The 27,907-nt window shown below is 50.8% G+C and overlaps 8 protein-coding genes across 8 annotated transcripts; 2 read left to right on the top strand and 6 right to left on the bottom strand.

Moving 5' to 3' along the window:
* Positions 1–873: 873 nt before the first annotated feature.
* Positions 874–5,617, top strand: GT037_005930 (phospholipase; the record flags this gene model as incomplete). Its single annotated transcript, XM_038930977.1, has 11 exons — positions 874–1,069; positions 1,119–1,246; positions 1,313–1,692; positions 1,748–1,843; positions 1,908–2,360; positions 2,660–3,125; positions 3,652–4,053; positions 4,118–4,182; positions 4,232–4,827; positions 4,939–5,133; positions 5,187–5,617. The coding sequence occupies 11 exons, from the start codon at positions 874–876 to the stop codon at positions 5,615–5,617; spliced, it is 3,408 nt and encodes a 1,135-aa protein (XP_038786666.1).
* A 196-nt stretch (positions 5,618–5,813) lies between these two features.
* GT037_005929 (n-carbamoyl-l-amino acid hydrolase) lies at positions 5,814–9,464 on the bottom strand (the record flags this gene model as incomplete). The annotated part of the gene is made up of 5 exons (XM_038930976.1): positions 5,814–6,420; positions 6,473–6,665; positions 6,716–6,775; positions 8,087–9,162; positions 9,208–9,464. 5 exons carry the CDS (start codon positions 9,462–9,464, stop codon positions 5,814–5,816), a joined length of 2,193 nt encoding a protein of 730 aa, XP_038786665.1.
* Positions 9,465–9,909: 445 nt separating this feature from the next.
* Positions 9,910–10,722, bottom strand: GT037_005928 (uncharacterized protein; the record flags this gene model as incomplete). The annotated part of the gene is made up of 1 exon (XM_038930975.1): positions 9,910–10,722. One exon carries the CDS (start codon positions 10,720–10,722, stop codon positions 9,910–9,912), a length of 813 nt encoding a protein of 270 aa, XP_038786664.1.
* Positions 10,723–10,993: 271 nt separating this feature from the next.
* On the top strand, positions 10,994–11,785 carry GT037_005927 (40s ribosomal protein s10; the record flags this gene model as incomplete). Its single annotated transcript, XM_038930974.1, has 4 exons — positions 10,994–11,031; positions 11,175–11,188; positions 11,289–11,372; positions 11,424–11,785. The coding sequence occupies 4 exons, from the start codon at positions 10,994–10,996 to the stop codon at positions 11,783–11,785; spliced, it is 498 nt and encodes a 165-aa protein (XP_038786663.1).
* A 339-nt stretch (positions 11,786–12,124) lies between these two features.
* GT037_005926 (duf-domain-containing protein) lies at positions 12,125–15,194 on the bottom strand (the record flags this gene model as incomplete). Its single annotated transcript, XM_038930973.1, has 3 exons — positions 12,125–13,994; positions 14,617–14,909; positions 15,027–15,194. 3 exons carry the CDS (start codon positions 15,192–15,194, stop codon positions 12,125–12,127), a joined length of 2,331 nt encoding a protein of 776 aa, XP_038786662.1.
* Positions 15,195–15,709: 515 nt separating this feature from the next.
* On the bottom strand, positions 15,710–17,839 carry GT037_005925 (uncharacterized protein; the record flags this gene model as incomplete). The annotated part of the gene is made up of 1 exon (XM_038930972.1): positions 15,710–17,839. The coding sequence occupies one exon, from the start codon at positions 17,837–17,839 to the stop codon at positions 15,710–15,712; it is 2,130 nt and encodes a 709-aa protein (XP_038786661.1).
* A 1,513-nt stretch (positions 17,840–19,352) lies between these two features.
* GT037_005924 (uncharacterized protein) lies at positions 19,353–25,409 on the bottom strand (the record flags this gene model as incomplete). Its single annotated transcript, XM_038930971.1, has 3 exons — positions 19,353–21,396; positions 21,449–25,312; positions 25,384–25,409. The coding sequence occupies 3 exons, from the start codon at positions 25,407–25,409 to the stop codon at positions 19,353–19,355; spliced, it is 5,934 nt and encodes a 1,977-aa protein (XP_038786660.1).
* A 470-nt stretch (positions 25,410–25,879) lies between these two features.
* Positions 25,880–27,721, bottom strand: GT037_005923 (choline transport protein; the record flags this gene model as incomplete). Its single annotated transcript, XM_038930970.1, has 5 exons — positions 25,880–26,025; positions 26,076–26,290; positions 26,347–27,053; positions 27,103–27,145; positions 27,228–27,721. 5 exons carry the CDS (start codon positions 27,719–27,721, stop codon positions 25,880–25,882), a joined length of 1,605 nt encoding a protein of 534 aa, XP_038786659.1.
* Between the last annotated feature and the right edge of the window lie 186 nt (positions 27,722–27,907).

The raw sequence follows: 27,907 nt of genomic DNA, 5'->3' as shown, positions 1-27,907 counted from the left end.
AGTACGAGACGTCGACCCATATATTTTCATCGATATGATAGGCAAATATAATGCTCAAGAACGAGGCGGTCAAATAGAACCTATCAGGCCCCTGGCCGGCGCCGCGAGCGGCCCGAAGAATAAGCCCACAGTTACGGGAACAGTTAGTGCCGTCGGCCTTACCCGCCGAGGTTTTGGTTCCTTCAGATCACGACTCATCGCACGCGTCAGCATCGACTTTTTGCTCGCATCGCAGCCAATCACCTTTCCCCAGGAACGTTGATCAAGAGGGGAGCTGCTCGCATATCGAACACCTAAGCCGGTCGTGATATCTTCCGACTACATGGGGAATTGAGCCAAGTGAACAGAGGATCCTTTCGTAGTGTGCGTTGTTTTGGTCTGCTATACAATTTCGGTTGGTTTGAAGTCAGTAAGTCATTGATTGGATGAGTAGAAAGGTTTGATCGTGGTACTCACATGAAAGTACCTGACTTATCGTGAACATACCTGTGTAAGTAAAAACTCCGAATCGTCGCTTAGTGTTGTATTTAGTGTAATTCCAAGCCCGTGACGAAGTCAGGATTTGCGCGACGAAGTCAACTTTTCCGAGACAGGGCCTTCGTATCCAGGCAAGCAATTATGTGCGATCGACGTCGATATCCCCCACGCCCACTTCCCTCTCCCGCCCCTGGTTTGGGAACCTAGCGCAAACCTCGCTCTCGAGCCTCTAGGCAGTCTTTAGACTGAACCACGTCCCTCCTTTAGTCATAGGAGTAAGTTTCAAAGGTCCTAGGTATACAAGCTCTCCCTCGCAGGAGAGACCTTTAGCTTCCGCTCCCGAGCGACGTTGTGGTTAAATCAACAACACATTCTTTGTCCAGACTTTACTGCGTCATGTCGAATGTCAATGGCGTTATAACCGCCATTCCTCCACCTCATGGCTATGAGGTCAACTTTGCGAACCCGCAGAGAAGGCTGCTCACAGAAGCCTATGTCATCTTCACAATCGAGAACATCCTAGCGCTTATGTTCCTTGGGCAGCGGCTTTATACCAAAGTTCGTCTCATGAAGCAGTTCCAGATTGACGACGGTACTGTGTTTGGTAAAATCAGCCTAGAAAATCTACTGACAAAAGTTAGCCTTGGTTATTCTCGGTTGGGCCTGCTCGGTGGGAACCCAGGGTGTTTTGATCACTGGTTTCTCCACCGGCAGCATGGGCGTACACGCCTGGGAGATTCCAATTGAGAAGTACGCCTTTTACTCACGGGTAAGCTGATATCTTTTTTTAATTACTTGCGTTTTTTGTTCGTGTGCTAATGCAACGACTTCGTAGCTCATTCTCGCCGCCCCACTGGTTTATGCACCTTGCTGCGCCTTGACAAAGATCACGCTCTGTATCTTTTACAGTCGCCTCTCTCCATCCGTAGCCTTCCAATGGGCTGTTTGGACAACTGTCGTTATCTGCGCCAGTTCATACATCGCGATTTTCTTCAGTCTGCTATTCGCATGCAAGCCCATTGCTGCCAGTTGGGACCCATTGTTGCGCCCAACTGCGGCGTGCGTCAACCAAGGAGCGATTTATATCGCTACAGCTGTGATTGGGATCGTAACGGACGTGATGCTGATCTCGATTCCCATTCCGACTATCTGGGGCCTGCAAATGCCGACGAAACAGAAAATTGGACTAACTCTTATGTTCGGTGTCGGATCAATGTAAGTGTTAACCGGGGTGCAAGTCGTGCTCTGAATGGCTGCTGACTTGAGGCAGCACAATGGTCACGTCTATTATTCGCCTCATTGTTTTGATCCCAGCTCTAACAGATATGGACCAAACCTGGATCATAGCCGTAGGCTCTTTGTGGATGTAAGGCTTCCGTTATCGTGGTGTCTCCAGATACCTAGAATTGTTTCAACTGATCAAAACACAGCATCATCGAAAGTAACTTGTTCGTCATATGCTGTTGCTTACCGACCCTGCGGCGCTTCCTCAAGCACGTCGCACCGCGACTTATTGGCGAAAGTCGCTCGTCTGAAAACAAAGACTCGTCTGATCGCAATCACGGACTGCGGACTTGGGGAAGTGAAAACACAGGCCCGAAGCGCAAGTACGATACTTTGATGCGTACAGTAGACGGCACAACGCAAGGGGACGGCGATGACGAGATTCCCCTTGCCAGTGTCCCGAACAAAGCAGGCTTTCGCGACCGAGAACGCAAAGTACCGATCGGAAACGTCGAGATGAAGGGAGACAATGATAGCGAGGAAGCTATCTTGTACGAGCGGACCGTCCAGGTTACTTATGACGGCGGCGCAGGAGGCGACCCCGCGAATCCGTACACACGTCAGGTCTGGGCAGGGGGGCAACAGAGTCCTACAAATCTGTAGGCTTCGGGACAGCTCTATGCTGGAATCTCGGTTCTCGCTATGATCGCTTGCTTACGACAGTGTATGAGACTTCTAGGGGCATTTCGAAATGCAGTTAAGGATCGAGTTCAACCACAGAGCAGACAGATGTTGAGTGTGGTAGGGCTGGTACCTGTGACTAACTGCTTTGTGTTTAGATTTAGATCGTCCGGTAGCTTATATAATCATAGTATCATAGCCCACCCGGACAGTCGGGGCTTGTAGTGGGGCGCCAACGCGCGCACCCGCCTCCTCACGATCAACTCTTTCCATCAAGCATGTCTCAGTCTTGCCTATCCAAAGCTGTCGTTCATAAACCTCCCATTCGACCATCCGTTGACAGGCCATCTGTGATCCTCTACGGAGCCATACAGCCCGATCCCAGTAAAGACTGGCAGACCCATCTTGCAGCCTCACTCTCTGACCTCCCCATCGCTATCCTGAATCCACGCCGAGATGATTGGGATAGTAGTTGGGTTGAAGACATCTCTTTCGCGCCCTTCAAAGAGCAAGTTGAATGGGAAATGGACTACGCGCGCGTAGCCGATGTCATAGTTTTCTATTTCGCAGGTGACGCTAAAGCCTTACAGCCCATCACGCTGCTAGAATTGGGGCTTTATGCGGGAACAGGCAAGGCTATTGTCTGCTGTCCAGAGGGCTTTTGGAAGAGAGGTAACATACAGATTGTCTGCGAGAGATATGGTGTCGACTTGGTTGAATCCGTGGGGGAGTTGGGAGATAAGGTACGAGCGAGGCTGTTGGTAAAGCTTAATGAGGGGTCAACCGCCTCGAAACCAGACAGTACCCTGGAATAGCGTCCCGATCCGCGTCGCGCTTTCGACTACTTACACACATCTCTAGACGCCTGTGCCCAAGGCTGCCAGATTAGGCCATTCAATTTCTAATTGTTCAGCTGCCAAGCAAAGCCACCGTATCGTCCTTCGCGTTGGGTCTCTTGTATTTGCCGCTTAACCTTGTAAGAAATGAGTGCGTGGTTAATCACCCCAGGTCGTGCGCTCGGGCAAAGATGCAAGGTATCACGAGCGTATAGTAGCCTGATATCTGCAAGCCGTCGCATCGTGGGGGTCTAGGGCTAACGCCCTGTTCAAAGACCAGTCTCGAGCTAAACTGCAGATTGGCAGAACAGGCAGAACGCCGCTAACAGTGCTGAATTGCAATTTGTACATTTCAGCAACCTATCGCGAAAGTCCACGCCAGGTCACTGACACATGCGGGTTGAGCCTTGCCTTCGTCTTTTGACACTTTCAGATTCCACTTCTAACACACGCAATCTGCACGCTCCTAATCTCACGAAATCTCCCTGAGCGATCAGTGGTTATGGCTGGAGATCTTCGACTCCTCAGCCTCGATGGAGGAGGCGTACGCGGTTTGGCTTCACTTTATATGTTACGGAAGATATTGTCCTTGGTTGGCAGTCCGAAGCCTTGCGACTATTTCGACATGATCTGTGGAACGAGCACTGGGGGTTTGATTGCTATCATGCTCGGCCGACTGGAAATGTCCGTTGATCAGTGTATTGAGGCATATACCGGTATGATGGACGTTATATTTGACCCCAAAGACAAGAAAAAGCTGCCATTCAAGATTCGTAATGGCAAAGTTCAGCCTCAGTACAAGACAAAGTACATGGAGCAGGCGATCAAGCAGGTGGTAAGTTATGACTGTACGAAATGCATGTGAGACAAACACTGACTTCGTATGTCCACATCCATAGATGTCCAACGCTGGGTGGACATCGGATGACAGATTCAGAGGGTCGAAGAACTCGAGTTGTAAAACGTATGCTATCGATCCCTCCCATTTGGGGACTGGGCACTAACTCGACAAGGGTCGTGATTGCTTTGACGGCAGAAGGCAGAGCTCCGACACGCTTTACAGATTACGAGAGACCTGGCGAGCATTCTAACTTCTATAATGAAGTCAAGATCTGGGAAGTAGCTCGTGCTACATCGGCGGCAACATCTTTCTTCGCACCGATGGAAATCACCCATGCCGGTGAGCCCAGGCGCTTTCTTGACGCAGGTATCGGATCCAACAATCCTATCAATGAATTGTATCTGGAAGCAATGTCGCAATTCGACAAATCTGAAGAAGAGTTTGACAAGCAGATTCGGGTATTAGTGTCTATTGGTACCGGCAGGCCAGTATTGCATGGATTCGGTGAGAAGGTTACCGAAGTTGCAAAGAGCATTGCTTCTATTGCGACTGAAACTCAGGACACAGCGAATACGTTTCACCTGACGCACAGAAAACTGGCCAACCGGGGTGGATACTTCAGGTTTAATCCTCCCGACCTTTCTGGGGTGGCGATTGACGAGTCGAGCAAGAAAGGTATTATTGCATCGCGAACTGATACGTACGGCAACGACGCACTTACCTTGGAGATGGTAGAGCGCTGGGTGGCTGTGGCCGGATTTGAGAAAAGTGCGTCGACCCTCGCTGAATCAATTGAAATGATAGATTTCACCTAACGGTCTCTTACATGGGCTGCGTTACATAGTATATAGATCAATGCTGACTACTGGGATGTGATAGAACAAGTTAGCTCACCAGCGATACAACCAGCTCACGTAAAGTCTCCGACAACCAAACTCTTCTATTCGTTGCACAAGGGGCCTAAGTACATCAAAGAGTATGCGCCGTCGTACTGGCAGCATCTAACGCTCGACTCATACTACGTATACGAAAATATATACGACAGGTGCGGGCCCAAAGATCGAAAAGTCACTTGTATGTATTATCAACCTTGCAGCAGATCCCTGCAAGATCTAACAGCTCTCAAGTCAACGCATTCTTCGAACAATTTGATTCTAATCAGAAACCATCGCCCAACCACGTCTTCGAGACATGGACGCGTCTTCTCCGTGACAAGCAAGACGTGCGCAACAGTGTCCATCGTAAGCCGTTCGTGATGGCAGCATTATACATGATCCACATCGAGTCGAGTCTTGACGTAGCCAAGATGACAACCATAGACCCTAATCGACGCGAAATGCTCAAGCGGTTTACGAAATGGGTTCCATGCCAATGTGACGCTCGCTGTGGTCGTGATTGGAATTTTGTAAATGAAGTTGGGCTATCGCGAGGAGGAATCGGTGGAGAGGATTGCGATCTTCTGAAAGTGTTTAAAAGCAGTAACTGGAAGCTGATGTTCAGGAGCGACAAGGTACGCAAACTGGAGGCTACCAGAAAGATATGGGAGGCAGCACTCTGAAGGAAGTTTATACTCTCTTCACTATCGTCTTTTCCAATCCTATTCAACGTGTCTATAAGCGTCGAAGTTGGGCAGAGTAAAGTAGGATACAGAGTAGGTCGCCATCCATCTATCACGCTGATTCAGCATTCAATTCTATCGTGCTAGAATCATAAAATATCGAGCATACTGTCAGGGCTTATTCCACGGCTATACATCAATAAGACCTGTATCCATAGCCGCTGTGCTGTTCGTGCAGTGTCGCCATTGGCCTCGCCATGTCACTTGCAGTGACACCAGAATAATCACTAGCAGCGACAGATGGTGGCGCGTCCGGATTCGCTCCGAGAGGGGTTCTGCTACTCCAAGAGGGTATGTACTCAGAACGGGGGCCACTTGTGACAGTTGGCTGGTATGGCATCTGTTGAGGCCTGGTTTGTTGAACGATTTCTTTGTCCCGCTGGTGCTGCTTGAAAAACCTTTTCCAGCAACAGCAGTATCCGACCAGCAGAGCAATGATGAGAACAACGGCAGCGGCCACTGATATGAGAGCAATCGCAGTTGTACTGAGTGGACTACTGTTGGCGACAGCGACCGAAGGGCCGTTGGGTGCAGTAGTTGCCCCGGAACCGCTGGTGATTGAACGAAAAAGGTCATCAAGTCCCGTAGTGTCAGATTCCAGTGTTTGAAAAGTGCCATCTGTAACAGTCGCAAGCACGAGGATGTCATCTGAAGCTGTTCCGCATGCCCACGAATAGAATGTTTCCTTTGCTCCGAGTACAGAGCTGCGAGCATAACGGAAGCACTGCTGTGCTTGCTGTGAGCTGTATTCTGCGATCAGCAATCGTCGTTTCGCGAAAGATTTGGGAGACATACCATTGAAGGATCGAGCCGTATATGGAAGAGCAGGTATCCTCTGGTAGGGCTACACCCATACAGTCGGTCTGACCATATGGCCGGCATGTAGCCCAATCATCGAGACACTCGACATTGTTGCAGCATGCAAAGCCGAGTTGTAGGTTCTGTGTAGTGATGCAGGCATAGTCCTCTGCACATGTGATAGGTAGTGCTATTTCGGATCAGATGTGAACTACTTCCAGAAGGTGAAGCACGATGTACCTGAGTTGCCGCGAACGAAGCCGCATGTCGCAATAGACCTCTTGAAGACATCGCCGTGTACTAGAGGTGCTGGTGTGATAACACTCGCTGATATTGTTGCCTGCACTTTTGTGCTCTGTACCTGCAGATCGGGAATATATTTCGCAACGACCAGTGATGCAATCCGTAGGGTGCAGAGATAGAGACACAGTTGCATCGCGATCTATGTATAAATAATATGGTACAACTTCCTATGGTGTTGTAGATGCCAGCGAGAGATGCGTCGATGATCCACGGGTGCTGTACCTGTCCTCGGCTACCCTTGTTCCTCAAGCTGAGAAGGCAAAGCCTCAGCCTTCCTGCACAAGTCTACATGATTGTGACACATCGGTCTGGCCGAGCGCCACCAATAATCGTACCTCGTATCTTTGGGTGTCCTATGCGCCGGCGGCTTGTGGGACATAGGGTCAAGCGTGGGGTATATTCTGTAAGCTTATCAGAGGTGAAAGCGATGGTACGGCGCGATCTGAAAAACTTGTCGCAACAGGTATCTGCCCAACAGACTAGAGTAATATGATTAACGCGAAAATGGTGATGGAGCTTGACCTGCGAGTGGTATTCATGGATATTCAGATTGAGCGCGAAGAGCGTGCAGTCCGTCCCTGAAACGCCGTATGACACAAGGCTGGCACTGATACTGGAGAGAGACATTGGACTAATAATGACGCGAGTGGATCATTGGGAAGGCAGACGTTGGGGTTGAGGCCGACGGGCTGAACGCGCCCATCAGGAACCAGCATGGCTGAGCTGCACTGCAGGCTGTAACGCGCTCTGAAGCACACCCATCTGGCACAGTGCAGTCGGAAAGTAGCATGCGTGGATCAGGAATCAAGGAATGTAGATGAAGCTGTGCTGCCAATGGCCTTTCGCCAGTGAGAGAACTGTGTACTATGACCGTCATCGCATGTGGTAAGGCACCGTGCGAGGGAATGAGGCATCGTGTAACGGTGCTACGTCACATACGACGCTAACTCGTCCCAGCCTCTTCTATTTCCGTAAGTCGTTCCTTTCAACCATCACATACTCCTATCGAACGATAATTCAACAGGAAGGCACTATTAGTCTCAGGTATTAAGATAAACAGGCTTTGAAAGTATCGAAGATAAGTTGAATATGTCTACGCGCGTTTCCGCTTTGACTATTCTTATAAAGTGTACGGCTCCTGCTTCCATGAAACCCTTCTCTCGTCTCTCATCCTGTCAAACCTTATCACACTCTGCAGCAAAACTTGCGCGCCTAACGCACAGTCTTCCTCTTTACAAAATTCCCTTGGGTTGTGGCTCACACCTTCCCTGCATGGCACAAAGATCATGCTCGTTGGGCAGCGTTTACTTGCGTAGACGCTATCGTGTCCAGCGCCAGACGTCATCTCCATAGACTGATTGGGACCGAGGATGCTACGCGCAGATTGGCTGACAGAGGTGATACAATCTGCGTGAAACGTTGTTGCTGGGCTATCAAAATCCTCGATTATCTCAACAGTAAGTGGAAGACCGCCTGTGCAGCCGTGGTTCGAGCCCTCAACGTCTTCACCTGCAGCTATCTTGGGGAAGTCGCGCAAAACTAGCTCTTTCATCTTTGCAACCGTCTCGTCGTTTGGTGATCTGATGTCGAGACTGAATGACACATCTCCAGGTACTGTATTTGTCGAGCCAGGTTTAAGGTTGAGTATACCGGTGGATGCTAACGCAGAGTTGGCGGTTGCGAGGCGATGGGAATGTAAAATCATCTTGCTTGCTGTTAGTAGAGCATCAGCCCGTGACTTGAGATCCGTGGTTCCAGTGTGCGAGTCTCGTCCCTTGACCTTGATTGTCATCCATTTGTAAGCTTGAACTCCAGTGACAACTCCGATCTTTTTGTTTGCCATCTCCAACAAGGGACCCTGCTCGATATGCAACTCAAAGTGCGCCGCCATGGGCATGGACTTGTAGCTCGCTGGCGTACTTCCTAGGTAACCAATTCGCTCAAGTTCAGACTTCATGGTTGCAGCTCCAGGGTGAACTTCGCGGAGATTATGTGCCGTTCCAAGAGGGATTGACCCTGCCCAAACTCCGCTAGAGACCATCGACATTGGAAACCGAGCGCCCTCCTCATTGGTCCAGTTGACTACTCCGACAGGGTATTCAGTCTCTGTCCAGTTGTCGGAGAGCACTCTGAGCATTTCCACACCAGCAGTGACTCCCAGAATCCCATCATATCGCCCACCAGTAGGCTGTGTGTCTAGGTGACTTCCAACAAATGTAGGCGGCTTGTCATTTCTTAGTCCAGGACGAACGGCGAACTGATTTCCCATGGCATCAACAGTGACTTCACAGCCGAGCGACTTTGTGGTCTCTGCGAACCAGTCACGTGCGGCTTTGTCGGCATCAGAGAGCGCCAGTCGACTCATGCCCGTCTCCGTTGACTTCCTGTTATCGTCAGCTGCATGATTATCGAGTGCTTGGGCTACATACTCGCCCCAAGGCTCGCCTATACCCCATTGACATGTATGGTGTATGTCTTCCATCAACCTCGCCTGATTGACTTTCAGATCCTTCATCGAATCATCGTTCAGCTCCTTGGTTCTCATCTGCCATTGTGGCGAATGGGAGAAGCATCTGACATGCTTGCATCCTATCCTTATTCTTGAAGTCGGTACAGCTATCAATGCGGGGTAGCGCCTACTCGCAATGCGGAGCGCAACAGTGAACTTGTTAGCTGACAGAGCCATTTCGTGAAATCAAGTGAGAAAGAGAAGAGACGGAAACCATCGCGGCACGGGCTATGGAAGTCGGCATCTCAAAGGATGGCATGACATGGCAGGCGCCCAGTCGTAGGGAAGGAGTGGGTCGGATGTCCGATAACAGTAGCGCGGGACTATTCCGCTTCCTGATATGCAGGTTATCCGTCGGCTGAGGTGTGTCGGAGTATGCAAGGATAAAATGGTTATAGTAGTCTGAATTTTACCAGCGGCAGTTCTATTTGCTAGTATGTTAGTTGTTCAAGATGGAGACGATGCAGGGTTACAATGGCCAAAAGACCATGCTCCATGTACTAAGAGCATTTTCACTGAAATTGGGTATCTATCGACGAACTGGGTTAAATGATCATGGCGCCTTTGCATGCTGCTCAAAACAAACTCCTTGCTCCAAAACTAATTGCCTTTACGACAAGCCTTAGACGGCCTTTGCTTTTCCTTTCCCTTCAATTACTGGCTTCACGTCCTCCTCAGAGACATCGTCCTCTTCTTCGCTGTCGCTCATGAATTCTTCATCTTCATCGTCCCAGCCAAACATGGCTCGCTGTTGAACAGGCTTCGATGAAGAAGCGGCCGGTCGAGCGTCGTCCTCCTCTTCTGAACTGTCTCTTTGCGCCATAAGCATCTTCTCAATAGCTTCCCTCGTTTTGTTCTCTGCTTCCTCTTTGTCCTCAACCCACTTGCCATCAAGACGTGCTGTGCCTCTGCTATCCTGTAGCTCTTCCTGCTTCCGCTCGGTACTGGCCACAATGTCCTCCCACTTCTTCCGGCGCTCCTCCTTTTCACGTTGCTCCATCTCCGGCTTGATCGCTAGGTATTCGGCGAGTACCTTGGCTTCAGTGACTGTGCGCAGGCGTCGCCCGTCCAAGTTGCGGGACGATCCATTCACGTCGCCCTGCTTCTTCTTGCGCGAGGACATGCGACCACCTTGGGCGCGCAAGATTGACCCGAAACCACCTTTGCCACCACATAGCGGTACCGTCAGACGAAGCGATAAAAAAGTATCTGCGGGCGAGGAGAGGAGTGATGACACTGGTGCAGCGTCGTGGCGAACAGAGCGGCGCGAGTTGGTGGTCAGGATGTAGGACGAATTTTGAATCCATGGCGCACGTTTATAGAGCGTGTCGTAGATGCAAGTAAGAGGCGCGTCTTTTTGCGTTGCGAAGGCGATGTTTTGCCCGCGGATGCTGTTGACGATGATGGTAATCGGAGACTGCATGGTGGCGTCCATGGTTGCAGGTCACGATGCGGAGTGCGAATACAGATTTTGATGCTGTGGATTGCGCGTGGGAAGGGTGAAAGTTGTTTGGTTAGGCAGGGCGGCGGCGGCAGTTGAAGGTTGGGGAGCAGGCTGGCCTTGGCGGAACCACAACAGATGGTCATAGCGCTCGCTTAGACTAGCCTCGCACCTCTGCTCGAAATCGTCTTTCGGCCAGCGAACTTCTGAACTCATCGACCTTCAACCACTCCTAGCATTCCCGAGTCTTTCGCAACCCGTCAAGATGCTCATCCCCAAGGCCGACCGCAAGAAGATCCACGAGTTAGTCTACCCCTACCATCGTCATTGTCACGGCGCAGTCGAGGTCGGAGTTTCGCACGAAATGATACGACTTGATATGAGCTGAGCTACATTTGACTCTACACTATACTCGTCAACAGATTGGCTAACATTTGTCTCTCCAGGTACCTCTTCCGAGGTTAGTATCCCCACGTACTCGCGAGCCATGGCTATGGCACAATTATACATTTTCGCGGCTCTGCTGCATATAAGGACAGGCTGACACACGGTCACCACAGAGGGAGTTCTGGTTGCTAAGAAGGACTTCAACCTTCCCAAGCACGGCGAGATCGACACCAAGAATCTCTACGTTGTCAAGGCTTGTCAGTACCACCGACTGCTCCGCAACTCCGTCAGGTTCTAACAACCAACAGGCCAGTCTTTGACCTCGCGCGGTTACCTCAAGACCCGCTTCTCGTGGCAATGGTACTACTACACCCTCACCCCTGAGGGTCTCGACTACCTCCGCGAATGGCTCCACCTCCCTGCCGAGATCGTTCCCCAGACCCACATCAAGCAGCAGCGTTCTGCTCCTCCCCGGGGTATGCTCGGCGGTGACGACCGTGAGCGCCGTGGTGGAGGCCGTGGTGGACGTGGTGGTGACCGTGGTGGTGACCGCGACGGCTACCGCCGCCGTGACGCCGGCGAGAAGGCTGAGGGCGGCGCCCCTGGCGAGTTCAAGCCCGAGTTCCGTGGTGGCTTTGGCCGTGGACGTGGTGCTGCTCCTGCTTCGTAAGCAGTTGAGGACTTTCTGGAGTAAGGCTAGATACGGTTTCATCTTCATGTCGGGCTTTACTGCATTACAAAATGGGATCGGAAACGGCGAAATGACCGGATGATACTACGAATGGATCGCTTGTCTAAGTTGCGATGACGCAGTCTTGGACGACCATGTCCTCAATGATACCCCATAACACCTTCAGTGAGCCCTTCCTCTGACGTGTTTCCTATGTATGCGTCTCCATGTGGTACCTCGTATTGGGCAGACCCATGTTCGTATCACTGCTAGTAGTCTGGGGGGTTATGAGCTCTTAGTGTTCCGCTTCTGACCTATAACGACATAGACACATGTATCTCAATGCCCGCCTTTCGCAGTCTTCATCAGCCCATCGCCACTCTTCATCCACACGGCGCAAATGTACTCGATAGTCTGCCCGCCCATTTCTCGTTCTACCAAACTCCGCAAGGATGCCAGTTTCTCCTCCATATTTTTGTGGCTATTCCCACCTTCGTCTCCTTTGAGCGACTTCTTCCCCAGCACAGCCATATTCCTCGTACTCGGAATCCTCAAATGTTCTTTTTCGACAAGATACCCCGTCTCCTCGGTCAGATGACACACCCAACTACACAGACTAGCGTATGCAGAAGGCTGCTTGAGCTTCTTCGACGCTGCTGTGGCTGGATCAGCGATGATATATTTGGCGTGCGCCGGCGAGCGAAATCTCGTGCCACCAAAGTCGTGCGAACAACAAGGTATGGCGATGAAAGGCGAAGAGTTTAGTCGGGCTAGCAACGGCGTCCAGGGTGTCAATTCATCGGCGTGATTACTGATGATGAAGGTGCCGGATGGGAAGACACCGTTGTGGTGTGGCGTTGGGGGATCAGTCGAGGTTGAAGAATATGGCTGAACAATCTCCGGTACCAGAAGCATCTCTTTCAGCTTTTGGGCGTGTTCTGATGGGAATGTATCCCATGTCTTTCTGCGACGGGCGTCAAAGCCCCAACCATGCCAGCCTTCGGCGTTGAGAATGTGGACGAGAAGACCGTTTCCACATCCGATATCTACAAAGCCCGGAAAGTTGGCCTGTGCTATTTGCCTTTTCTGCTCCACCTGCTCATCTCCGTCATCTTGCTCGTGTGTACCGTTCTTGGAGCTGTACATGTCTCCCCAAAGCTCCATCAGAAACGCTGCAATGCCTAGATCCTCAAAGACATGTTTTTCGGCGGGTGTCTGCTCCACCCATCCCTCGATCAAATCTTTCGCATATCTGCCCTTTAAGTACGCATATGTATCTTGGAATCTTTTCTGTCCAATTATTTGGTCGTGATGAACACGTTTCGTATACCCAGCCTGCCGACCGCGTGAGTGTTTGTGTATGACTTCCAGAAGCTTAAGAGCCGTGCGGGAGAGACGATTGTCGATCAGAAGGTCCGGGAAGAAAGAGTAATGAATAGACAGATGCCCAGATGCATTGATCAGGGATGTAGGCGGTGAGTGAGAGGAAGTTGGGAAGTGGGTATATAGCATTGCTAAAGAACGAACTTTAGGATGGTAATAGGGGATAGCTTCCGATGTGGCAGCGTGAGGGATGTATACCATCATGTACCGCTCTGCTTTTACAATGTCCTCAGCTCCATCTGGACCGATGATGTTCACGTCCTGATGCGACACAAACATGTGACAGGTTTGCATCAACGAGTCATCCAACTTCGGATTCCGGGGTATGAGTTTCCGCACAACTGTGTACTCTAGCTCGTACCCTTCTATGCCTCCATCGATCAGTTGCGGTCGGCATTCTGGTCGCAGGTGCTTGACAATGCTTGCGAGATCCTCTGAAGTACTGGCTTTGGGGTTGAACGTAGCGTCTGTGAAACTTTGATACGAGAGCTCTGCGCGTGCCAAATGCGTTGAAGTCCGGTTCGGATTCTGAAGCAAATCGCGACTGACCTCGAGGAAATACTGAGGCGCAATATTTGCTGGCGCAGACTGTACGATAGCCCATATCTCGGATGGAAGGCCACTAGAAACTTTGGGTGCACTGGATACGTCGTAAGGTGAGAACTTGTCATTTGTAAGTTCTCGGTTCTCGACTTTCGTTACCGGTTGCGCTTCTTCCACCCCGGAACGATTATCTTGTGCCTCGGTAATGGATGATTCGTTTCTGTGACTCCTTGTTTGTTCGTCTCGACCCATTCTGGTTGATCTATCTCTTGGTTTGGAGTGACTAGCCCACAAACTTGATTCCAAAATTCGCACAGATCAAGCGTTTATCGAGTCGCGGTAATCCAGACAGCATATAAAGGGTTCTGTCACCGGTAGGTATCTGACTTCGAAGATTTTGGTTGGGTTTTATTCCTTCAAGATGGGTGATGGTGACAATGGTGTTGGTGTGAGAAGTGCAACCGAGCAAAATGGGTTCTAGTCGGTCCACCACAGTCCGAAAGAGTAATGAACACGACGGAGACCAACTGGGAACACATATCAAATGCGCTTTTTGATTCATTCTTAGCTGAAGCCCCACACGCGTCATGACGGCCGTACAGTCTAGGTTCCTATCTATGCTTGTACTTCGGGCGCAAATGTCGATGAAACCACGGAACAGTCGGAGCAGGCGCACGTATAAGCCATGACGTAACTCGATGGCTTTTGCACACAGCTTTGAGCCACTATGTCGTGAAAGCTCTAGTATGTAGCTGGAGTCTATCGAATCTCTATCTCTCATAGATCTAATAGTCCCTTCAAGCCCTAGAAAACGCCTCCATAATGCACGTCCCAACCGACCCCAGCTCAGCCCTTAGCGCCCGTAGTAATGCGCCATCTCGAGTCCTGCTCTCTTGAAGCCACACTTGACGTAGAATCCTTCATTTGCTTCTGAACAATCCAGAATAGTCTTGTAGCAGCCCACCTTTTCTGCAACAAAGTCGAGCGCCTGGATAATCCTCAGTCCGAGCTTCTTGCCCTGCTGGTCTTTGGCCACGGCAATATCCTCAATGTGTCCGACAAGGCCGAGCTGATGGATGAACTTGCGCTCGACGATGAGGGCACCAGTGCCGACAATGGCATTGGATGAGTTGGTGATGCAGAGAAGGTAGTATTCGTCGTTGCGAGTCTTCATCCAGTCGTAACGTTCGTTCCATTGCTGGAAAGCATGTTAGTGATACGCTTTACGCATATTTGTGAGGGCCCTGGGACTCTGGGACTCTGGGACTCTGGGACTCTCGTGTGCATATTCCAAGGAAAAGAGAGGATCTCGTACCTCCTCAGTTATGTCTCCCACCGTGGTGAGCACCCTGAGTACATCCAGGAAGCCATTGTGGTAGTCTTTCCTCTCGAGCGGTCGACAGCTGTAGCCCTCTGGGAGTGCTTTGAGGACTTCGGGGGAGATGAGCTCAGAGCTGAAGAGCGGGCCTTCCGTCGATGACATCGTGGGCTGAGATTGAGTTGAATCCGGGAGGTGAGAAGACGAGAGGATGTAGGAGAATAAGCAAGCTTGCGACGCGATCGACCAGTCTTCCGGAGCTGGTGGTACTGCGCGAGACTGGGGGTCGCGGGGCGTTTCTGCGACTTATCGATAAGAGGGGCGGTGAGAACAGAAGCACGATACCGAGGAGGGCTAGGAGCTTCCTGTGAGCTTCAACGATATGTTCAGAGGGCGACGTAAACCAAAAGTTAGAAAAAACTCCAATCTTCTTCAAGTGCAGCAAGGTGGCTACTATATGTGCTGTCGGTAGCTGGAAAACACGCCAAGCATTCAGGAACCAGGGCTAAATTTGGAACTTTCAGGGAAGCTTCGTCATGATCTTCAGGAGCATTCTCGTGTCCATAATGCACCAGCCTTATTCGGTCACAAGCAATCGTGACATCTCGTATTGCGACTTCAGGGTAACAACAGAGACCAACCCAACTTCCTAGTTGCCTCACCTACTGCAATCTCAATCCTCATTGCAAAACCTCAACTTGTCTGAGCGCCTTCAACACATTTTCAGGCCTCAAATCACCGCTCCCAAGTTCGAGCCCTAAAATCTTGGCCAACGCCTCTGTCAACTCCATGTTCTGTCTCTGCAACAGCATGACCCGCTCCTGCATTCGCGCCATCTTATTAATAATACTCTCATCCTCTATGCTTTCATCATGGACACTGTCGATTTCAATATTTGATTCTGAAAGCGGCTCTGGTGTATGCGCTGGTGTTGGCAAGGCTTCCACGACAACATCGGAATGCTGTTCTTTTTGCTCGCAGTATCCTGGTAATGGCTTTCGCTTAACACGCTGCAAGTCTCGCAGCTTCCGAGCTCTGGTTTGATATTCTCGACTTATTCGTGGCCCGAGCGGATGGTCTTCGATGGGTACTGCTTCGGGTGATTTAGGAAGCTCCTTCAAGCTGCGCGGCGATACCGGGATCGGCTCAGAGAATGAACGACTGAGAACTTCAGGGTCGGACATTTTGCGCTCCACGCCTAGGCTGGCGACAGGGCTAAGAATCTCTGTGTTAAACGTAATGGAAATATGTCGAGAGCGTCGTTGTGTCGGAAGCTGCGATGTTGGGACAGCCATCACCTGAGTATTGCAAGGACTCTCAGTAGGTATGACGATTCTGAGATGTTTTGCGCCTCCAGATGTTGTCATCTCGCGAGCGCACGTTGGGATAGGAGACTGTTTGCGTGCTCGCTCGGGAGAGCCTTCCACAGATCCTACGCGAGCAGCTAGGGTTTTGCGCTGTTTGACCTTGAAAAGTACCATCGTCTTCTTGCGCTGCTGTATGGTAGGCTGAGAATCCGTGCCTGGTCCAGTGTGCTTGAGGTAGTAACTGAGATCATTTAGGCCCAGATCAGCGCTTGCTGTCAGTGCATCGTGACTAAGAATTGGTGGCGCCAACCGTCCTACCTGCGAGGAACCTACGTGGCCAGCTTGTCCTACATCGAGGCGTTTTAATATTCGCTTCTTCGGGACGTGGAAATTATCTTCCAGCTTGTCATTCTCGTCACCAGACGAATGTTGCCCGTCAGCTACAAAGGCAAATTCGCCATGCGCAGAGATGGCTGACTCAGTCTGAGCTGGAAACGTTGGGTTTGTGAGCCGCTTCGGGCTACGGCCCGGCACTGTTGGTGGTAGCTCATTCAGATCGAGCTCACCAATAGCATGGATCTCCGTAGGCTTTCTGGTCATCTCAGAAACAGGTGGTTCAGGAGACATGGGAAGAGGAATATCTTGCGGGTCTGGCGAATAAGCGTGGCAAAGTGTTTCCGCTACAGATACTGGACCGCTCGTCTGGCTGTCGAAGTATCTTTGGATCACTCCAAAAGTACCCATTTCTCCAACTTGCTCCGTTTCCATCTCAGGTAGCAGTTCGCTCATAGTGTCGTAGCTAGCCTTGCGTCGGTACTTGGCAACTAGGGGCTCCAGTGGCGCATGTCGTGTAGCATTTGTTAAACTTGGAGTCGTGACTTTGAACGGTATTTGGCGCCGCTGGCGCTTCTTGTCTTGTGGGCGAGTTATTGGTGACCTTGCAATTCGAATGCTGACATCGCGGTCTGCATCTTCACAAGGGAAGGTAGAGCGCGGCTCGTATGTAAGCACTCTGGCCAAAGGGACAGACGACGAGCGTCGACATGTCTTCCCCGATGGCTGATAGACGTCTGATGATGATGGCGACGAGATCTCCTTGGAGTCAGGTTCGGTCGCATTCTCAAACTCGCTTGGAGTGGACTCCCCGGTTGTACGAGACACTATCGATGAGCTATAGGCATGTGGTCTGGTGGTAGTACAATTGTTGCTCACTGAACGAGCTCCTTGGGATGTCCTAGGACGAGAATAGTTCTCCTTCGAAGTTCCTGAAGGTTGATAGACGTTACATGGCTTTGTGGGCTGCATTTCGAAGTCTCGTGGGGTGTGGTTGAGAAAGCTGTGTTTGCGTCTTTGTTGACAGCCAAACTCATCTATAAACCGCACCGGCGGTGAAAGGTCGCAGCCAGTCGGTTGAGTCCCTGCAGTGGTCGGTGGGGTGTTTTCGTCCTGCGTCGACGCCGTTGACTTGCGCATGGACGACTCAGACGTCACGCTTGTGTTCATCTTAGAACTCTCTTCCAGCGCCCAGGCATATTCAAGAACACTCCACCTGGTGTGCCCGAACATTGGAAATGAGTTCAAAAGATTTTCTGTGGAAGTAGACGACATCATATCTGCAACCTGGTTGGCATTTACCCTAAAAACAGATGTCCGGATTGCGATACTCTTCTCGTTTTGATGCCTAAGCGCGAGCCGTGAGTATAGCTTAGCAGGGTACGCTGGGTGATAACGTGGCACAACCAGGAGATCACAAACTCAGCAGATGCAGTCGTGTTGTATTGCATGAAGTATGCTGATTGTTGGCTGCTACCCCAACCAGGGGTAAGATGAAAGGTTCGTATCGTTGATTGGCAGGGGCGGCTTTGATCTGACTTTAGTGTGTGGAAAATATGGCGACCGGCAGCCTTCTTCACGCTCAAGCTTGATGCAGATGAGACAGGTTCTCAGATTTGAGAGGAGGAAAGTCATGTAGTGTAATCAGGGGCGGATCTGAGGGTAAGGATCACTTCTCGAGCTCGTGGTGCTGAGAGGCGAGGCAACGTGACACTACAGCGCGTTGACAGCGAAGCCGGTAGTCGATAACGAGGTCGTGCACAGGTTGGAAGAGGTTCTTTGTCGCGAAAGATATTGAAATTGAATACTGTTAGTGCAAAGGAATGTCGGAAATATGCGTGAAGGAAAGGAAGACTGCATCCGGGGAGTATGAATTATTAGTTCGCTGCTCACAAAACATAGTGAAGATCGCACTAAAATGCATGCTGCAAGTTAGCCACGATCTGGGAAATGTGCGACTGGACGACGATGATAATTGGGTGCATAAGTATGTAGTACAAGTGTGCGAAGGTGATTGGCCGCCCGGTAGTACAAAAGATTGTGAATGCCATGCGGCTTGCCCAATCCGGCGGCAATAGGGAGAGCCTTGCTGATAGTACGCTTTGGTAGAAACTAGAAGAGACGCCATGCTGATTCATGCGTCAGACGGATCGTTGATTCTCGCTTGAAGAGTATGGGGTGCAGGATCCAACAATCGGCAATGGGCGGTGTGCGTCATGGTAGTACGGGAGCGCCTGACTAGCGGGACAAATTCATGGCCCTAGTGCATTCGCGACCACAGCGACCACAAATAGACGCGTTATACACGACGTGCGCAATGGACCAAAGATGTCAATTTCCGCATTTGGAGCCCAGAACATGCTGTAAATGTATGTCCCGGGGAAACGATTAAGCACGCGGCACGCATGTCGATCGTCACTTGCCGGATTTTAGCCACGAAGTGCCTTTTTAGGTTTCGTGGCCGATCTTCGTCCGATGTGATACAGGGCATATGGCCCCAGAAAGAGATAGTCTCGGATAGCTATGTATACATAAAGATATGAATGAACGCCGGGCAATGTTAATGAAAGTGTCCGCCCACTCAGAAGGCGCCAAATGCTAATAGAAAGAGAATATTGCTGAAGCATGCACATAGGAAAATAATGCTACTTCGGCCCCTCCCGCCGGTTCGGTTGTTGTACCGTCAGCCGTTCCTTGGCTTCTTATTTTTGATGAAAGGGTTTGGTGGTTCACGAGGCCGCCTACGGATTTTAGGCTTTGCCATCGACATGCCGCCGATGACATCTCCGGGCGGGGGAGCGACCACACCATTCGTCCCGTTGCTTGTCTCTCCATTGGGTGTCGAGCTCTTGCGCGATACATCAGCAATAGCGGCAGGAGTTGATCGGCCACTGCCTCCATTCATTGTATTGGAGGCAGAATCAGATGGAGCATCCTCCATTTCTGCATCGCTACTCTCAAGCTTGATTTTATCAAGACCAGCGATGTCTTGAAACTTCCGCTTTTCGTGATGTACCAGTATTTGTTCGTCGTTGGTTTCCGTCTTGACCTCTTGTTTGATAGACTTCGAGTCAGAGCCTGAAGATGTACTAGACTGGTTGCTTGCAGACCTGCTCATGGGCTCCGACTTCACTTCTAGTTTGACTTCTGGTTTGACTTCTGATTTGATCTCTGTTGTAGGACGGTGAGGTTGTACATAACCTTCCTTTGGTGCCGGAAATTTACTGGAATGTTGGTTCAGCATCTTTGGCACGTCTTGAGCAGAGAACCGTTTCCTCTCCTTCGCGTCTACTATAAGCTTCTTCCAGAATTCTCCTCGCATAAGCGAGTCAGAGTTTCCTAGAACCCATAGAGACGATTTGGCACGTGTGAGACCGACATTCATACGCCGAATGTCCTGGAGGAAACCAACGCCACCTGCTGGGGAGGCTCGTACGCAGGAGAAGATGATGATCTCGCTTTCACGACCTTGGAAAGCATCTGTGGTATTGAAATCAATGTCTTCAATGATATTCTGACCGTATGCGTTCATAAAACGCTGTTTCAGCTCGCGCAGTTGGCTCTTGTAAGGTGTGATTATGCCAATCTTGCCTTTGAAATCATAATCGGGGTAGTCGGAAGTGACTCGTTTGTACAGCTGCATCGCGACATTGATCTCAGCGATATTTATGAGCGAATGGCCCTTTGGAGCAGCTTGGTGTTGACCTTGGACATCGAAGAAGCGGTAGGGTCCAAGCAACATACTCTGATGCCATGGTCGTTGACGTAGACCAGCCATGTCGTCGCCATCCAGGAGGCGACCATCGTAAAACGTTCGACTAGGAAATAAACTGATTTCCGGGTGCATACGGTATTGTGTGTCCAACAGATGCACATCGTCTGGGTGATTCTTTTGCATGCGAACGAACAAGCTCTGCTCATATTGGAACCCTTTCGCCTTGTCCGAGAAGACTGTTGGAGGAAGTTGCTTTGGATCTCCAACCAGGATACACTTGGCGCAACCGTACTTGAGAGGAATAAGTGCGCTCATCTCAACACACTGAGCAGCCTCGTCGACAATGACAGTTTCGAACTCGATACTTAGCCCTTGGAACATTTCGTGTCCAGAACCGCTGAGTGTCGCACAGATAACGTGCGCGTCGTTCAGAACAGCTTCTTGTGCACGTCGTCTGTTCAGGTCTGCGTTACGACTGGCAAGCTTCTCGTCATCCTTGACATTGTCAATCTTGGTTCCCAAGGCTGTCTTGCGCCTGCGTAGCGCGTTGATGTCGTCGTCCAGCTTGGCCGCAGCTTCTCCTTTAGTCTCACCAGTATCTCGTTGCTGATAGGCTTGTTTCAATTGATCAGAGACTTGTTTGTGTTCCTGGAAGAGCTTCTGTGTCGCTTCTCGGTCGTTGCCGTTCGATGAGTCAACACCGAGGCGTTTATTGACAAGCTCTTCCAGGGTCACATCTTGTACACTGGCTTTGATGGCGTCTCCTCGACCCAAACGTACGATGTTGAGTTTGCGCGACTCGCCATTAAGGGTTTTGATGCCATCTTTGAAACGCATGACCAACTCGTCCACGGCCGCGTTACTGGGCGCGCAGACCAGTAGCTTCTTCTGAGCAGCATTCGAGTTTTGTTGGCCAGGAACAGCGATCGCAGTACCGCGGTTTCGAAGGCTATCGCTCAAGATAGCTCCTACAATAGCAGTGATGGTTTTCGTCTTTCCGGAACCGGGCGGTCTGTGGATATGGTTAGAAATTCACTCACTAATGTATGTATGTTGTGTCTTACCCTTGGATCAAAGTGAACGCATCATTGTCGATGGCGGATTTAATAGCTTTCGCTTGTGCCGGATTCACATTGTAATTAGAAATGAGTGGCTGGATCTGGCTATCCTTGTAGGTCAAAAGCGGAGAAGGCTTCGCCCGGATAATTTCGTCACACAGATCGTAATACTGGAGACCTTTCAGCGCACCGTACTCGCGCTCTAGAGATGTGATTGACTCGAGTTTGAAGCCAAGAATCGTATTGTTTGGTTGCAGTGCGGTCGAGAGAGGGTTACCAGGTACTACGCGGTACGAGACTTCGATGTGTTGCTGCTTTCTCTTTACACGGAACACCCTGGCGAGACATGTTGGCTCATCCGCAGAGGGCGACTTGGATTTGGCAAAGAGTATAATGTCACCTTCGGAGATGAAAACTTCCTTATTCTCAACATGAGTCATCGTACTGCCGACTTCTTGAAACATGTCGACAGCGGCTCGCGAAGTTAACCTTATTTCATAAGGCTTAGCTTGGTTCTCCTCACGAGCTTTGACGAAACCTTGCCATGCTTCTAGGGTCAGAAGCGGTTCGAAGGTATTTTGGTAATCGTTGGGTGTGCGGAAAGTACTGAGGACCTTGGAATACATGTCCGGCCGGGACTTGGGCGGGAACGGACCCTCATGGAAGTAGTTCCAGCTGAGAATAGTTCGATGAAGGCTGCTCAGATCAGGCGCCAGTCGAGCGCGCATGTCTTTGGCAGAACGCTGAGCCCGCTTTTTCTTCGTCGGCATTTGAATTTTGACTTCATTAACAATGTTTGTCTTGGGTCCAGTCTTGACTTTGGTCTTCTTGATGCCAAAGAGGTCTTCATCAATATCGCCTTCTTCGTCCGATGACTCGTCGGAAGAATGCATTAAGCCTTCTCCTTTTGCAGCCTGATCTTTGCCTAACACACCCAGGCCCTCAAGACCTGAGCCAGCTTCGGCAACGTGATTTGAGACGCCCCTAGCTGCCTTCAACTTAGCGATCGCAGCGGCCTTCTCTTTCTCCCGCTGTTGTAATGCAAGCTGCCGCTTGCGTTTGAATTCGGCCTGTTGGGCACTCTTCTTATCGTCGAGAGCTTTCTGCTGGGCGGCCTTCGTTTCAGATGCTCTCATCTGCTCCCGCCGTTCCTGAAACTTACTAGATCCAGAAGTCATACTAGCAAGCAATTTTGCTTTGGCGTCTGCTGGTGATTGTGTCGCACCCGGAGCCATCCATTTGCTGATCATGGCTTGCTTGGGTTTTGCAGGCTCCTCTTCCTTCACGAGTGGGCGGCCGAGATGCTCCTCGAGCGCTTGTTGAAGCTCAGCTTGTTGCGTGTCGCTCAGCTTCGCGCGGACGTCTCCTGAGAGCACGCGTTCCATGTATGAAAGAGCATTGGAATCAATGTCGATAGACACCCGATGCAGCCGAACAAGAAGCTTGCTGATCAAAGTGACGGACTTGCTAGACAAGAACTCGTCACGAAGACGGAGCCATTTCGCCAGACCCTCCATGGCATTCGCCGGCTGTGCCAAAAGCTCTTTGAGGAGAGCAGTCTTCGATGTTGTTTCATCTTCATCGGAAGAAGGCGGCTTCAGGGCAGTAGCAAAGATGCTGCATTGGTCGAACAACACATCAGCAAATTGCATAGTGTCTCGGCAAAAGTCCATCATCATGTTTTTGTCGTAGAAACCCAAGTTGCTCCAGGCTTCAGTAGTGGCGAAAATCATCGTAAGTGAATCCCATAGATTCTCCCATAGATTCATCGTCGCTGCAGCATCACCAGAATCGTATTCCCGCCCTCGCAAAATTCCGTCTTGAGAGTTACAAATAATGTCGATGATATCTGTGCATGTTCGGATCATACTTGGTGTAGGTGCAAACGCCTTCTTGAGTCGAACCTGCCGAACTGAATCTGAGATACCCCGAACGACGTGCCTATAATGAGCTCTCAAGATGTGTTGCAAAGCGCCACGACGTTCCTCTTCTCCACTGATGACCTTCAACAGCTCGATAGCAGAGTTGCGCGTATCTTCTGTGGACGAGAACATCAGGGAAACGATGGCACTTGCTGCAGGCTGTTGTCCGAACAAAGCTTGTAATAGGGTGGGCTCAAATTCTGACATCTTCTCCACGACATCGGTGATTGATTGAGAGAGCAGCCGGAATCGATCGTTGAAGTGTCGTACCTCTGGGGGCACCTTGTCGACACCCGACTTCATCTGAAGTGGTTCGAGCCCGATCAGGCCCCTGCCAGCAATCAGAAGATGTGTTGCAAGCTCTAAGCTGTCTGGACCTATTGCTCGTAGAACTGTCTTCCATATAGGACTGGATGGCGGTGTTTGGGTGGGCGATGGTGCTTTTGCAGAGATAAGTTGCCTCTCGATGATGAGGGACTGTGCTTCCAGCTTGAACGCATGCTCGATCACCGCAAGGGTCAGTTGCATATCCTCTTGATTTTTCTTGTTGTGTTTGAAGTTTTTGAGGCTTGTGACGAGGGACTGTATGAAGGTTGATAGCAGATCCAGCATGCCATTGACGGTTGGCTGCCCAACAAACTTGTCGATGCCTTTACCTTCTCCCATCTTGCGAAAGGTATAATCTAAAACTTTCAGGCCTTCCTTGTAGCAGTAGGCTCGAGCCACTGGGGGGTACCGATCAGACTGGAAGCGACCGAGCAACGCGTGTGCAAATGGCCGGACCGCCGGTCCAAGATTGGATAGTCTGATGGAGTCCAGGAAGACCGGAATCCAGCTGAAGGCAGCATGGAGGTTGTTCATATTCTGTTCGTTGCCCTCTGCAGTTGCGAGAAGGAGTTGATTCAGGATCGGGCTGTTGAACACTTGTTCTACCACTGTAGCGATTGAGGAAGTTACAGCATTCATGCCATCCCAGTAATCGATGGGGGATTTTTCTAGTAACTGCTTCATGGTCGCAATCAGATCCAGAAAGCCTTCGGACTTTAGTGAAAGATGATCAAGCATCAGACGATAGAAGTCTCCGTCAAGGCCGCGCAACGAGTCGGTGATCAGCTCCCTGTCCATCTTTGCTACTATGAGCCGCATGCCGCCCCAAAAGAGCGGTACCACGGGTAAGTCCAGATTGCTCATTTGGACCTTCATCATGACACTTGTGACGTAATCCCGTACAGCCCACTCCCACTCGGACTTGAGTATATTCCGCTTGAAGGTAGACCAGGACTCTGTCGCCCATTTATGCCGCCTATCAACCCTAGAGAATAAGAAACGGGTCATGGCCGGAAGGTATGTCTGAATCTTCAACCGCTTCTTCGTTTGGACCATGTCGAATGGTGCATCGAAATGTCGCTGGAGGAGTTCCTCGTTCCGTATTAGGGCGTCGCAGCTAAGCGCTTCGAAGAAACCATATGTGCATTCGTTGGGCAGCAGGCGGACTGAGCGCGTCTTGGGCTCAGCTTTAGTCAGTATCTCGTTGGCCTCGTCCAAGCCCTTCTGTATGCGCCCCAGGCATTGGTTGTCTACTACTTGTAGAAAGTCCCCAATGTTGTCCTCGTCGTAAGAATCAATCAGCCGTGTTCGCCATTCTGCTCTGCTCTGGTGGAAGACTCTGACGCAGACATCGCAGCTTTGCATGAGGCTGTTGAGGCGGCTGACGAGCCATTCTTTGTGTGGCGCTGCTTCCTCCCCGTCGAAGGCCAATATCTCGGCTGCCTTGAGGGCTGTCCATTTCCGGTCTTCGGCAGCTAGAAGCTTGAGCTTGCGGTCGGCGAGTTCGTTGGCATCGGTTTCGGGGGGATACGCGGCAACGTCTTCATCGTAGTATACTGATCCGTCGTCGCCGACGCGAGGACAGAACAGATGCTGTTCTTCGGGTAGCTCTCGGAGCTCACTGCGAGACACCAGATGGTTAGCCATGTCTGGTGTGCAAGGATGCCGATGGAAGGGAGCCCGAGTACTTACTTTATCTTCTCGAGAATCTCCGCCATGTCTCAGAGGGATGACAGCACGCAATTCGGCATTGGCCGTCCTCAGAGTCTCTACACTAGCACAGCGGAGTTGACAAGAGGAGAGAGAGAGAAGCTGCGCAGGCCGTCGACGAGTCTTGAACGTATTAAGGAGCGTCGGTGAAAGAGCGTGTTAGGCCCAAAGGGGCGAGAGTGAGGGCGCGGACGACGGTGGTTGCGATGTGTTGCGCAGAAGAAAGGCACATGGCAGACGTCAGTGCATCTAAGAATCATCCCCCATGCAAACGCGACGCGATCCACTAGCGCCCCACTCGCGCGCGTTTGACCTGCCAAGCCTATTAACATTCCTCTTTCATCTCCACGGCAACTTGCACACAGCACAAAACCGATATTTTAGACATGAACCCCGAATAAACTATCGACACTGAGCTCAGTGTGTCGAGAATATGACATACTGTGCACGCACACACAGTGTTGCTTCAACATCGCTCCTAATACCCGGGCAGATCCACGATTCTCGGAGCCGGGTTCACCCCTTCCTCCTTCCTTTCGCCGGCAACCACAAACTTCTTCCTCCCTCTAAACAGCCAATCTACACTGGCAATCAAAGCAACAATGGCATAGACAACGCACACATCTACACGTCCCGTCAGTGGTACACATATCAGCCCAATCGGCATCACTTACAGTTCATGTTCCCTGCCTCAACTGGCTTCGCATACGGAAACGAGTACATGATCAGTGTGAACAGCGTCCAGACAAGTAGTACAATATTCGCGAAGAGACCGACCGGACCGAGCCAGAACGGCCCGTGGGATATCTTATCGCGACCGCGGATGAGAAGGCAGATGACCGGAACAGAGTAACTGAGGTACAAAAGAACGATACATGCCGTTATCATCCTACATCTCGTCAGCTTTGGTACCCACACACACACACGAACAGCAGGGTGTCCTACGAGTTGAAAGCTGTCAAAGAAGCCAGATACAGGCATCCCATGATAGCCACGATAACACAACTCACTAAGTGGGCGTTGAGCGGCACGTCAAGTCCTTCATGTACCTTGGCCAGCCAGCGATGAGCAGGAAGCCCCCGATCGCGCGCAAAACTCCAGCATAGTCGACTCTGCCAAGTGTGACTTGCGATCAAGCAACCCAGTCCCGTAGCTATGATAAGCGCCTCAAGAACCGTCGCTCCAGCCTTACTCTGCAGCGCGCGAAAGAAAATCTCCAGAATAGGCACTCCAGTATCTGATGCGCCAATCTCAGCAAAGTCCCCCACAATCGAGAAGAAGATGCCGACGGAGAAGAACCAGCTCGTTACAAACCCAATTCCCACAGTTCCCATAATGGCTATTGGGACCATCTTCTCTGGCCGGTGTACTTCTTCGGCGAGATGCGTGGCGCAATCAAGGCAAGCGAAAGCCCAGTTAGTGTTCACGAGACCGACGATGAAGGCTATTCCATCTTGCTGCCAGCCCGTGTTATTGATAAAGGTCGCGAAGACGAAGCGAGCGTGCTGGTGTGTAGGCGCAACGGCTGGAACGGTGATGAGTATCACGGCGAAGGAAAGCAGTGAGATCCATAGTGTGGTTTTGCCGACTGTGGGAAGTATCTTGCCATAGCAGTTGAAGAAGAAGCAGAAGATGTTCGAGAGTTGGTAAGCCTAGTCATCGGCGTACAAAGTCAGTATTTGTCTCGCATGCAGTTCGTACAGGGACGTTACTTGCCAGGAAGACATGCCAGGGTTGAATGACACTGGGAGAATACTTAGCACAAGTTTCTTAGACTTTCAAGGACCTATCTAGATAAAGCGAAGGTATAGGAAAGAAGTGCTTACAAGTCAGGATGCCCAAGTTGATAACAACCCACCACCGCACTTCCCATAGCCAATGCCACAGACGCACTCGTAAACATAGCACCCCACCACGCCAACCATCCCGTCATGTAACTGGCGAGTCTTGTAAACCGTCTCGGCGCAAGTTCACCAGCCCAGAAGTACTGTCCACCCGCATTCGGCATCGCACTTGCCAGCTCGCTGAGACTGATACCCACGCAGGTCGAGATGAGAGCTATGAGCATAATGCCGTATATGACGAGCAGCGGGCCTCCAGAATTGATGCCAGTTATCAGAGCGGCTGATATACCAAACCAGGAGTTTGTGATTGAAAACCCGACGCCCAAAACGGACCAGACGGTGTACTTTCTCGCCATGTCTTGAGTGTAGCCCATCTCTGCTAGCTTGAGAGCGTCTGCATCAATGGAGGACTTGCCTTGTGTCTCTACATCGTGAGCGATGTGTGGAGTGGGATGTTTTTCTATCTTTGACTCCATGATTTCTGGATTTCTTTGGTGGTGCAGTTGACTTGAAAGCAACGCCCGAGTGACCGACGGATAATATAGTCGGAGCAAGAAGCCACGCTGTTGAAGCAAGTACTTGGCAAAAAGGCTTATCGCATCGCGCCAAGTCGACAACACAGTAACTATAAAGCTTATATGCTTCTCATGATGAATGTCGCG

Source organism: Alternaria burnsii (genome assembly GCF_013036055.1).
Source record: "Alternaria burnsii strain CBS107.38 chromosome Unknown 732, whole genome shotgun sequence".
In the NCBI taxonomy this organism is placed as follows: Eukaryota; Fungi; Ascomycota; class Dothideomycetes; order Pleosporales; family Pleosporaceae; genus Alternaria; species Alternaria burnsii.
This window is presented reverse-complemented; position numbering and strand designations above follow the sequence as displayed.